This window comes from Sminthopsis crassicaudata, chromosome 2, assembly GCF_048593235.1.
Source record: "Sminthopsis crassicaudata isolate SCR6 chromosome 2, ASM4859323v1, whole genome shotgun sequence".
Classification (NCBI taxonomy): Eukaryota; Metazoa; Chordata; class Mammalia; order Dasyuromorphia; family Dasyuridae; genus Sminthopsis; species Sminthopsis crassicaudata.
Window position 1 is genome coordinate 495,959,708 of NC_133618.1, and position 13,310 is coordinate 495,973,017.

Genomic DNA, 13,310 nt, shown 5'->3' on the forward strand with positions numbered 1-13,310 from the left:
TATATAAAGGACCTGTGTCAGGAGAGGGAATTGATGGTGTGTGTGAGCTCCCTGCCCAACTAGCCTTGTAGTCTGACAAGTCTTAGAGAATTACTTGAAGCATATATAAGTACAGTGACTTGCCCAGGATGACAAAGCTAATAAGTTTCAGAGGCAGAATTTGAATCCAGGTCTTCTTGACTTTGTTTACGACACTCTAGTTAGGTGGCACAGTGGATAAAGTGCTGGACCTGGAGTCAAGAGGACCTAAATTCAAATCCAACTTGAGATATAGTAGCTGTGCGACTTAATCTGTCTGCTTCAGCTTCCTCAACTCTAAAATGAGGGTAATAATAGTACTTATCTCCCAGGGTTGTTATAAGAATCAAGTGAGATGATATTTATAAAGCACACTGTTTGCACATAATAAGCTCTCCTTGGATATTTGTTCTCCACTGCCCTACCTCCTACAGAGCTAGGTGTGGGACGCTGGCTCTCCTAGCCCAAATCTGGCTCTTTCCCTTGATATTCCTTTGTCTTTCTCCATTTTGTACTTACCTATTCTGAGGAGGGTACCTCTCCCAGACTGGAATTCTTCTTCAGGATTTTTCCTGAATTTGACACAGTAGTATGTTCCTTCATCCTGGTTAGTAATGTTGCGTATGCAGATGTCAAAGTTCAAGTTTGTGTTATTTAATCTGTAGACCCGGGGTTGTGGCTTTTTGTCACTGAAGATGAACTGCCTATTAGGCTCGTTCCCCTTAAACCAGATCACTGGCCCAATGGGGAATGATGTATTTTTCAGTCTACAAAGCAGTATTGCTGAATCTCCAATGGCTGCTGTCACCAGGCTTAAGGGCTGCTCTATGATCCGGTCTTGAGTGTCTGAGAAAGAAAATAATCCAAGGGAAATTAGCTAGGGGAGAAGAGGGACAAGATTTTATATTCTACTTTAGAGGTGGCTGTCGTGGATTGACAAGAGCTGTGGGTTAGAATGTGGGCTCTGCAAGGCAGCAGTATAGTACAGTGCAAAGGGTGCTGGATTTTAAAGTGAGAGATCTCAGGTTTGAGTCTCAATTCTGCCATTTACTCTCTGGGTGATCTGGAGCAAATCATCTTGCTAAATTTTAGGGATCTAGGCAAAAATAAGGGGATTGGATTGGATTGGAAGGCCCAGCTCTGAATCTATGATCTTATACTTTGGGGAAGTACCCACTCTGGGCTTTTATTTTTATATTTTATCCATCAAATAGATTCAGATTGATTAGACCTTCTTAAGTTTCTGGCTAATTCTGAGCTTCTGTGTCATATTCTAATGTCTCTTCCAGCTCTGTCATTCCATTCTCCACTGTGCTTTCTAGATATAACACTAATTTTAAGAGCTTAAAATGAACCTAAGATTCTCTGTATGTCTCTTTGGCAGACCTCTCCGACTTGTCATTTTTGTCTCAAAGACTTTGTCAGTGTTAATGTTAAACCCCTTCAGGAGAGAAGGATTTGGTGATTCTTTGAGAGCTGGGTTTGGATCTGCCTCTGAGCCTGGGCAGAAGCTCCCCTGCTAGGACAAACAAGAAAAAGTTGAAAAACTTGCCCTGGTTTCTGTCTGTAGATAGAGCAGCTGCAGGAGGGAAATGATTTCCACAGAGATGATTTTTTTTTAGACTCTAAACTAGGATGACCTCTGGCAGCTTAGCCCTTAGAATCTTCTTTTTTCTGTCTCCTTCTATAGTTGGACCAGATGGTTTCTAAGATGCCTTCTGATGATCTGGAAACTCAAGTCACTGTTAAGTAAATGAAGGATATTTATTTATCCTTCACAAGGGTAAAATACTTGAGCTATAGATTGACAGAGATTTGGAGGGTCCTCAGAATACCAAATGTTAAGCCCTGCAGAGGTCATAGAACACAAAAGGTCAGATTTGGGAAGGGTCACAGGATAGAATATCAGAGCTGGACAGGGCCTCAGAATATGGGATGTCAGAGGAAATGGAATAGTAGGCTGGACGTTTCTTTAGAACATAATTTCTTCAGACCTGGAAGACACTCTATAGAACTAGAGTTCTTCCATTAATAGCACAGAACATCATAGAGTTGAAGAATTTTATCACAGTAAGAATCCTAATAAAAATATAGTAAGAATTTGTGTCAGGGTAAGGGAACTCCTGGCATGTAAACTCCCTCTAGCAACTTAGTTAAAATATTACTTCATAGTTTTATAAATTCTAAGGAATTGCCTGAAACACATGAAGATAAAGTGACTAGCATTGGTCTATAATACTAATAAATACTAGAGGTAGAGTATGAATCCAGATGTTCTTGACAACAAACTTAGCAGGCTGGGTTTAGAATATGTTTACAACTCATATTCCTGTCACTTTAAAATTGGTGGAAAGCCTAGATAAATTCCCTGGACTAAAATTTAATCAATTACTGAAGACATTATAAAAGGAAAAATAATCCAACCCAAGAAAAAACAAAAGTGAAGGAAGATATGCTTCAATCTCTACTCAGAGATCAATTGTTTCTCTCTAAAGGCGGATAGTATTTTTCATCATGAGTCCTTTGAAACTGTCTCAGATCTTTGTATAAGTCAAAACAGTTAAATCTTTCTCAATTGATTATTGTTACAATATTGTCATTACTGTGTACAATGTTTTTCTGGTTCTACTCAGTTCACTTTCTATCAGTTCATGTATATCTTCCCAGGTTTTTCTGAAAGCATTATGCTTTTCTTATAGCACAATGAAATTCCATCACAATCATATATCACAACTTGTTTAGTCATTCTCCAATTGATGGGCATTCTCTCAATTTCCAATTCTTCACCACCACTAAAAAGAGCTGCTATATATATTTTTGTATTAGTTCTTTTCCTTTTTAAAAAAATCTCTTTGGAATATAGATCTAATAGTTCTACTGCTGGATCAAAGAGTGTGGACAGTTTTAAAGCCTTTTGGGCATAGTTTCAAATTATTCTCCAGAATGGTTAGATCAGTTCACAACTGCAACAACAATGCATTAGTGTCCCAATTTTCCCATGTCCCTTTCCGTATCTGATGCATGTGAGGCCATACCTCAGAGCTGCATTTCTTTAATCAATAATGATTCAGAATACTTTTTTAATATGATTATAGATAGTTTTGATTTATTTATTCTTCTGAAAATTATCTGTTCATATCCTTTGACCATTTATCAATTGAAGAATGATTCTTATTTTTATAAATTTGGTTCAGTTCCATATATTTGAGAAATGAGCCTTTAAACTTATTGTGAAAATGTATCTCCTGTTTCCTACTTGCCTTCTAACTTTGGCTGTGCAAAATTTCTTTGTGCAAAAACTTTTCAATTTTATGTAATCAAAATTATCTATTTTATGTCCTATGATCATTTCTATTTCTTTTTTAATAATAAACTCTTCCCTCGTCCACAGATTTTTTCATAGTCCTCTAATTTGCTTATGGTATAATCCTTTATGTCTAGATCATGTATCCATTTTGACTTTAACTTGGTGTATGGTTATAGTCTATGATGGTCGAGGTCTAGTTTCTGCCAAACTTTTCCATTTTATAAGCAGCTTTTGTCAAATAGTGAGTTCTTGTCCCCTAAACTTGGATCTTTGGGCTTGTCACTACTAGATTGTGCAACTAATCTATTCCACTTATCCATGACTATGTTTCTTAGTACCAGATTACTTTGACCATTATCACTTTATAATGTAGTTTGAGATCTTTTACTGCTAGACTAATTTTCTTTTAAAAAATAGGTATTTCTTGACTTTATGTTCTACCAAATGATATTTGTTATTGTTTTTTTTTTCCTACATAAATATCACTATATACATACAGTGATTTAAGGAGAACTATAAGCATAGTAACAGAACTTTACAACAAATTTTTCTGATAAAGCTTTGATGTATAGGAAAGTGACATAAATATATAAGAATAATAGTCATTTCCCAAAAGATGAATGACCAGAAGATAATAGCAGCAGTTCTCTAGGGAAGAAATTTAAACTACCAACAATCATATACAAAATCACAAGTCATTAATAATAATACAAAATACAAAATAAAACATCACTGAGATTCTAACATCAGGTTAGTAATGACAATTTTTAGATGGGCTCTGGGAGTACAAGCACATGAATGCCCTGTTGATGGAGCTGTGAGGTGGCTCAATCATTCTGTCTCAATCAATTTGAAACTTTTCTCCAAAAGTCACTAAGCTGTTCATGCCTTTTGACCCAGAGATAGAATTATTAGGCATACACTCTAAAATTATCAAAGTTGGAGGGAAAAGAGGCGTATGTTTAAAAAAAAATTATAGCAGCAGTTTTTATTGTAGCATTCCTAATAAGATTAGGAGGGAAATAAAGATGCCCATTATCACCATCATAATTCAATATTGTATGAGAAATATTAGATTTAGTAATAAGAGAAGAAAGTTAAAATAGATAATGAGGAAACAAAACTATCACTATTTGCAAATTATAGGATGGTATAGAGAACTAGAAACAGAGTGAGTATCTATCAAATGAAGAATGGCTGAATAAATTATGGAATGTGAATGCAATGGACTATTAATGCATGTAAGAAATGACCAACCTGAAAAAACTTGTGCGAATTCATCAAGTGATCAGAACCAGAAGAACAATTTATATACCACAACTTTGTAAAGGAAAACAACTTTGAAAGACTTAGAACTCTCACTACCAGAAGAAATTAAAACAAGTATTAGGAGCTATTTTGCTTAATTGCATGCCAATAAATTTAAAAATTTAAATGAAATGAATGAATATTTACAAAAATATAAATTGTCCAGATTAGCAGGAGAGGAAACAAAATACTTAAACAAAATCCTATCTTTAAAAAAGGAGGCATGCAAATACAATCCTTCCTTTGCAACAACAACAACAAAATTCGGTTCTGCACATATATATTGTATCTAGGATATACTATAAGATATTTAATATGTATGGGAATGCCTGCCATCTAGGGGAGGGGGTGGAGGGAAGGAGGGGAAAATTTCAGAACAGAAGGGAGTACAAGGGATAATGTTGTTTAAAAAAAAAAATTACCTATGCATATGTACTGTCAAAGAAAATGTTATAATTATAAAAATTAATAAAAAATTAAAATTAAAATTAAAAAAAAAAAAAGGAGGCAGCGAGATAGTATAGTAGATAGAGCACTGGTCCTAATGTTAGGAGGTTCTGAGTTCAAATCCAAACTCAACAAACTTGACCCTTACTAGCTGTGTGACTCTGTACAAGTCATTTAACCCTGATTGCTTCCCCAAAAAAAGGAAAAGAAAAAGAAAAAAAAAAAAGAAATCAAATAAGTCATCAGTCAGCTAAGAAAAAAATAGTTCCATGACCAGATGGATTTACAATTGAATCCTACCAAACATTTAAAGAACAATTAATTGTAATACTATTAATACTAATTATTGGAAACAAATTGGAAAAATAGGGGAATAAGGAATCCTACATAATTCCTTTTATGACACAGATATGGTGATGATACCTAAACCAGGAAGAGCCCAAACATAAAAGGAAAATTATAGACTAATTTCCCTAATAAATATTGATGCAAAAAAAATCTTTTAAAAAATTAGCAAAAAGATTACAGAGATTTATCACCAGATCAAATGCACTATGACTAAGTGTAATTTATGCCAGGAATGCAGGGCTGATTTAATATAAAGAAAACTATCAAAATAATTGACCATATGAAAAATAAAACTAATGGAAATTATTTGATTATCTCAATAGATGCAGAAAAGGCATTTGACAAAATACAATACCCATTCCTAATAAAAACACTATAAATCATAGGAATAAATGGAGTTTTCCTTAAAATGATTAGTAGCATCTATTTAAAAACATCAGCAAACATTATATGTAATGGAAATAAGTTAGAAACATTCCCAACTAGATCAGAGGTAAAACAAGAATGCTCATTATCACCACCCATTATTACCACCAATATTCAATATTGTGCTAAAGATATTAGTGTTACCAATAAGAGAAGAGGAAAAAAATGGAAGGAATGAGAATAGACAATGAAGAAACAAAATTATCATTCTTTGCACATGTTATTATGGCATATTTTAAAAATCTTAGAGAACCAACATAAAACTACTTGAAACAGTTAACAACTAACTTTAGAAAAGTTGCATGATATAAACCAAACCCATAAAAATCTTTGCTATTTCCATATATTACCAACAAAGACCAACAGCAAGAGATAGAACAATTCTATTTAAAATAACGATAGACAATATAAGTCTATTTGCCAAGAAAAATGCAGGGACTTTATGAATACAATTACAAAATACTTTTCACACAAAGTCAGATCTAGACAACTGTAAAAATATCAATAGTTTATGGGTAGGCCAAGCTAATATAACAACGTATTTCAATAAAAATGACAATTCTACATAAATTAATATACTATTCAGTGCCCTATCAATTAAACTGCTAAAATATATTGTAGACCTAGAAAAAAAATAATAACAAAATTAATCTGAAAGAAGAAAAAGTCAAGATTATCAAAAAAAGTAATGAAAAAATGCAAAGTACCAGACCAGTTTATATAAAGTGATAATCATCAAAACTATTAGGTACTGGCTAAGAAAGAGAGGGGTAGCTCACTGGAACAGGTTAGGTACAATGACAATAACCAATGACTATAATAATATAGTGTTTGATATGCCCAAAGATGCCACTTCTGAATTAAAAACTCACTGTTGACAAAAGTTGATGGGAAAACTGGAAAATAGTATGGCAGAAATTAGGCATAGACCAACATCTCACACTCAAAATGGATTCATGATTTAGACATAAAGAATGATACTATAAGCAAATTAGGGATAGTTTGTTTATCAGATATTAGGAGAAGGGAGGAATTTATAGTCAAAGAAGAATAAAGAAACATTATGAAACATAAAATGGATAACTTTGATTACATTAAATTAAAAAGTTTGTGCATAAACAAAACCAATGCAGTCAAGATAGAAAGGGAAGCAGAAAGCTGGGAAACAATTTTTACAGCTTGTGTTTCTGATAAAAGCCTCATATTTTAAATGTATAGAGATTTATAAAAATAAAAGTCATTCCCCAACTGATAAATGACAAAAGGATATGAACAGATAATTTTCAGATGACAAAATTAAAGCCATCTATAGTAGTATGGAAAAATGTTCAAAATCACTATTGATTAGAGAAATTAAATAACTCTAAAATACCACCTGACATCTATCAGATTGGCTAATATGATAGGAAAAAATAATGATAAATGTTGGAGGGGATGTGGGAAAATTGGCACAGTAATGCATTATTGGTAGAGTTGCTCTGGAGAGCAATTTGGAACTATATACAAAGGGCTATAAAATTGGGCATACTCTTTGATCTAGCAGTGCCACTACTGGGTCTCTGTCCCAGAGAGATCATAGAAGAGGGAAAAGGACCCACGTGTGTAAAAATGTCTGTAGTAGCTCTTTTTTTTGTAGAGGCAAGGAATTGGAGATTGGGTGGATGCCCATAAGTTGGGGAATGGCTGAATAAGTTATGGTACATGAATTTAATATTTCTAAAAGAAACAATGAGTAGACTGATTTAAGAAAAGCCTGGAAAGACTTAATATGAATTCATGCTGAGAGAAGTAAATAGAACCAGAGGAACATTGTATATACAGTAACAGCAAAACTGTGTGATAATCAGCTATGATAGACATAGCTCTTCTCAGCAATTCAGTGATCCAAGATAATTCCATTTCCAACAAATTTGGGGTAGAAAATTTCATCCGTGTACAGATTGTTCTTTGTTTGCTTTTTTTCTTATCATTTTTTCTTTTATTCTGATTTTTCTTTTACAACATGATTAACATGGAAATATATTTAAAATGATTGAACATATATAACCCATATCAAATTATTTTCTTGGGAAGGGGGGACACCAGGGGAAAAGGAGGGAAAAAATTAGAACTCAAAATCTTACAAAGACGAATGTTGAAAACTATCTTTACATATAATTGTAAAATAAAATACTATTGAAAAGATTTTTTTTTTTTTTTTTTGAGGCTGGGGTTAAGTGCCTTGCCCAGGGTCCCACAGCTAGGAAGTGTTAAATGTCTGAGACCAGATTTGAACTAGGGTCCTCCTGAATTCAAGGCTGGTGCTCTCTCCACTGCGCCACCTAGCTGCTCCCTAAATACTATTGAAATTTAAAAATAGAAAACTATAGACCAGTTTTCATAATAAATTTTGATGCAAAGATTTTATGTAAAATATTAGCAAACATTACTGTGGGCTGCTGTAATATTACTGTGGGCTGAAAGCTCTGGAAATCACCACTGCCACTGCTGATTTAGTATATTATAGCAATTTATCATGAGGGTAAAAATTGGATGGGATTTATTCCTGGAGTGTATGGCTGTTTCAATATTAGGAAAACTATTAGCATAATTGGTCATATAAATAGTAAAATTAACAGAAATCATATGATTATCTCAATAGATGCAGAAAAAAAACTTTTGACAAGATATAGCACCAATTTCTATTTAAAATACTAGGTATCATAGGAAAAAATGGAGTTTTCTTTAAAATGATAAGTAATGTCTATATAAAACCATCACTATTATCTGTAGATAAGCTAGAATCATTCCTCGTAAGATCAGGAGGGAAATAAGGATGCTCATTATCACCATCATAATTCAATATTGTATGAGAAATAATAGATTTAGTAATAAGAGAAGAAAAAAAATTTGAAGAAGTTAAAATAGAAAATGAGGAAACAAAACTATAACTCGTTGCAAATTATAGGATGGTATAGAAAACTGACTAAAAATTACTTGAAAAAATTGACAAATTCAGCAACATTACAGGATATAAAATAAACCCACATAAATAATCAGAATTTCTATATATTGCCAACAAAGCCCAGTAGGAAGAGATAGAAAAATTCCATTTAAAATAACTGTATAAAGAAGATGGCAGAGAAAAGTCAGTGACTCACTAGATCTGTCCTCCAAATCTCTCTGAACAACTTTAAGTATAAAACAACTCCTGGAGCAGAAGAACCCATAAAAGGATTAGGCAAAATAATTTTCCAGCCAAAAATAACTTAGAAGGCCAGCAGGAAAGATCTGTTGTACTTGGGTGAGGGAGTTGGCTGTGCAGATCAAGACAGCCTAGACCCAGCCCTAGCAAACCAGGAGCAGGTCTTGAGAACCACTGAATCAGCAGTGACAGTGGTGGCTTCCAGAGCATTGGAACTCAAAAAACAAAACAAAACAAAACAACAACAACAACAACAACAAAAAACTGGAACTCAAAATCTTATAAAAATGAATGTTGAAAACTATCTTTACATGTAATTGGAAAATAAAATACTATTGAAAACTTTTTAAAATATTAAAAAAAAAAAAAAAGAAAAGGAAACTATAGACCAGTTTCCCTAATGCATTTTGATGCAAAGATTTTATATAATTAGCAAACATTACTGTGGTCTGTTGTAATATTGCTGTGGACTGAAAGCTCTGGAAACCACCACAGCCACAGCTTTCAGTCCACATCAGTATTACAGACCACAGACAGGGGATCAGACAACTGGTCAGAAGGAGATTACAGAAGTCTCTTTGCTGGCACTGAGGCAGGACTCTGTTGCTTTGCTCACACTCAGATCTGGATCACAGTCCTGCGTGGCAGTGCCAGGGTGAGGCATAACAGAACCTGTGGCCACAGTGGAGCAGGACCTCTCCTCACAGTTCAAAGGCAGAAGGGTTCTTGTGATCACTCACAGACCAGCGCACAGGCCAAGTTAAACATACTTCTTCCCTATACCACACCACCTTGGAAGAACCAAAAAACTTATAGGTCCCTAGAAGTATCTCTGAAAACAGCTGCAATTTCTACCCTGGAGGCAGAACTCTGTTTTAACAAGGAATCAAAAGTCAAGAAATAGGCTGGGAAAATAAATAAACAACAGAAAAAATCTGACCATAGAAAGTTACTAAGTGACGAGGAAGATTAAAATAGACACTCAGGAAAAAAAAAAAAAAGAATAACAAAATCAAAGTCCTTATATCCAAAACCTCCAAGAAAAATATAAATTGGTCTGAGGCCATGGAAGAGATCAAAATGGATTTGGAAAATCAAGTAAGAAAGGTAGATGAAAGATTGGAAAAAGAAATGTAATGCAAGAAAATCATGAAAAACAAATCAATGGCTTGCCCAAGACACACAAAAAAATACTGAAGAAAAAAAAAAAAAACTTAAAAAAAACAATGTAAATCAAATGGTTAGAAAAAGTAAAAAAAGAGGTACAAAAGGCCAATGAGGATTGCCTTAAAAGGCAGAACTGGCCAAATGGACTAAGAGGGACAAAAATTCACTGAAGGAAAAAAATCCTTAAAAGATAGAATTGGCCAAATGATAAAAAAGGTACAAATTGAGCAAATGGAAGCTAATGACTGTGAGAAATCAAGAAACAAATAAAACTGAAAGAATGAAAAAATAGAAAATAATGTAAAATATCTCACTGGAAAAACAACTTACTTGGAAAATAGATTCAGGCTCTTCAAAGAATGGAAATTATCTCAAATATAAGAGACAAAAAAAAAAAAGCTTTTACAATGGAGGAGAAGAAGGGGAAGGTGGTGGGGAATGCTTGAACCTTATTCTGATCAGAATTGGCTCTAAGGAAATAATGAATACATTCAATTGAGTGTAGAAATCTATCTTCCCTATAGAAGAATAAGAGGATAAGTAGGGGGATGGGATTGGTAGAGGAGATAGTCAAAAGCAAAACATTTTTGAGGAGGAACAGAGTGAAAGGAGAGAAATGAAAAAATGGTGGGGGGGAGGAGAATAGCACAGAGGGAAATACAGCTAGCAATAGTAACTGTGAAAATAAAATTGAAGCAAGTTTTTCTGATAAAGGCCTCATTTCTGAAACAGAGAACTGAGTCAAATTTCTAAAAACAAAAATGTTCTTCTTGATTAATAATGCAAAGTAAAATATACTCTGTACAAAGTAAGAGCAATCTTGTAAAATCATTAGATGTGAATGATTTAGTGATTTAGATATTTTCAACAATACAATGAGCCAAGATAACTCTGCAGGACTTTATGATGAAAAATACTATCCATTACCAGAAAAAGAACTCATTATGATGGGGATTGAGGTCCCTTTAAGATTCCTTTCTGATCCCCCAACCCCCATGGCTGAGCTTTGATTCACAAATCTGGTCAAAAAGCACCCTTTTGAATTCCAATGATATCCAGGCCCAGCCCCCACCAGATCTGAGCTGGCTGGGTTTTCCCATCCCCCCACTATCTGCTCAGGTTTCTCCAACCCCCCACAAACAGTTTCTTCCTTATCTAAAAAATCTACCAGAAGCCTGGGACTCCACCCACCTTCAAGATCACCAAGAGCCCCCATTATAAAAGGGGCTACTTTGGAGTCCACGCTTTGCAGAAGTCCTAAGCATGGCATCCTTATGTCGGTCATGTCAAGGGTTTCTGCCCACCGGACCTATTCCGGTGCCCTTTTATCTCTACCCTCAACTTTACTAACTAAACCTTACTTCCAAATCCCTACAATAAACCTTTTTATCAATCTAGGTTTTCAGGCCTGTAAATTCCTTTTCAGGGGACTCTGTGCTCTGACAGGACTATCCTTGCACTGGCCCAAAAGGGGTTCCCCCTTTCCTAACTCTCATCAATTATAACTGAAAACAGATTGATGCACATTTTTTAAGACTTAATTTTCCTTGAGGTTTTTTTGGTCTATGTTTTCTTTCACAACATGACTAATATGAAATTGTTTTACATGACTCACATGTATGATCCATATTGAATTGCTTACCTTCTCAATAAGAAGTGGAGAGGGATGGAGAGAATTTGCAACACAAAGTCTTAAAATGAATATTTAAAATTGTTTTTACGTGGAACTGGGCAAGAACAAAATGCTAACTAAATAGAAATATTCCTAAAAAAACCCTCTAAGAAACAAACAAAAAATCCTTTAGACAATATGAAATATTTGGTAGTTTACTTGCCAAGACAAACCCGGGAACTATGTGAACACAATTACAAGAGTATACTATTCACATAAATAAAATCAAATCTAAACAAATGGAAAAATGTCAATTGCTCATGTGTAGCTGAGCTAATATAGCAAAAACGACAATTCCATCTAAATTAACTTATTTCCTGTCTTCACAATTAGATCTAAATTGGACAGACCCAGCCTGGGAGAGGTCAAGCCCAGCCTCAGCCCCTTCTCCTTCCTTGCTTTCATTTTCTCCATCTGAACTTCACCCCCTAAACTGGCTCCTGCCGCAGCTTAGGTCCCTCAGGACTCACCTACACAGTCCGAGATATGGATTACAGTCAGCAGAGATGAAGCCCAGAAACTCAGAGAAAACATGTTGTGATTCTCCTCCCTGGTTTAAAACTCCAAATGTCAGTGGTAGAAACAGGAAAGGGAAGAAGGAAAGGGCTGAACTTTACAAGCCAGTCCTTCTAAGCTTTGTGCCTCCAAGAGAGGAGAGACTGCCCCAAAGCCCCAGGCAAGCCTTCAAGAGGAGACTTGTTTTCCAGAGACTCATCAGACCACTTCCTTCTTTTCCCAGTCATCCATGTGATAAGGTGTTAAATTTTTCCATCTCTTTTCCCCACAAAGCTAACTGGCGAATCACTTAAGCTTTCCAGGTCTTAGTTTCCTTCTCTGTAACATGGAGGGGTAAATTAGGTACTTTCCAAAGTCCCCCCAAGTTCTCAGATCCCTTTCAGCTCCAACATTCCACCCATGAAAACCTGCAGGATAGTTTCTCTGAGAAGTAGAATCATCTTAGACAAAATTGGGAAATAGATTTCATCGACAGAATCAGATTTTGAGCTAAAAGACATTTTTAAAACCATATAATCCATAATCCTTTTTTTTTTTTTTTTTTTTTTTTAAATAGATGAGGAAACTGAGTCCCAGACAGAAAAAGTCAAAGTTATGACTCTGGCATCCTGGGTCCTCTAGCTGAGACCTCAGGAGCCATCTGATCTAACCTTTCCATGTTCCAAAGGGAGGCAAGTCCCTTCTCCAAGGTCTTGAAGGTAACATCAGATGCAGAGTTAATATGACTTATTGGTTAGAGCTAAAATCAGACATACACCGACTTTTAACTTTTCAGTTTCCAGAACTGGCTTTGTCTCTTATTCACCATCAGCAATGCTGGAGATTTCTCACTGGGTCCTTTCAGAGAGAGAATGTATGTCCTCAGACAGGGTTAAATAGGAGAAAAGTAGGAATTAGGGTAAAGAATCTAGGCTTTT

The 13,310-nt window shown here is 34.9% G+C and overlaps 1 protein-coding gene across 1 annotated transcript in view; it reads right to left on the reverse strand.

Annotated features, from left to right (window-relative positions):
- LOC141557654 (uncharacterized) overlaps positions 1 to 12,536 on the reverse strand; it is a 31,517-nt gene extending 18,981 nt beyond the window's left edge. Inside the window, exons 1-2 of the mRNA XM_074293621.1 lie at positions 12,348 to 12,536; positions 538 to 864 (exon numbers count right to left, since the gene is read on the reverse strand). Coding sequence (XP_074149722.1) covers positions 538 to 864; positions 12,348 to 12,411 — 391 coding nt within the window. The 5' untranslated portion in view covers positions 12,412 to 12,536. The remainder of the gene's footprint in view (positions 1 to 537; positions 865 to 12,347) is intronic.
- Between the last annotated feature and the right edge of the window lie 774 nt (positions 12,537 to 13,310).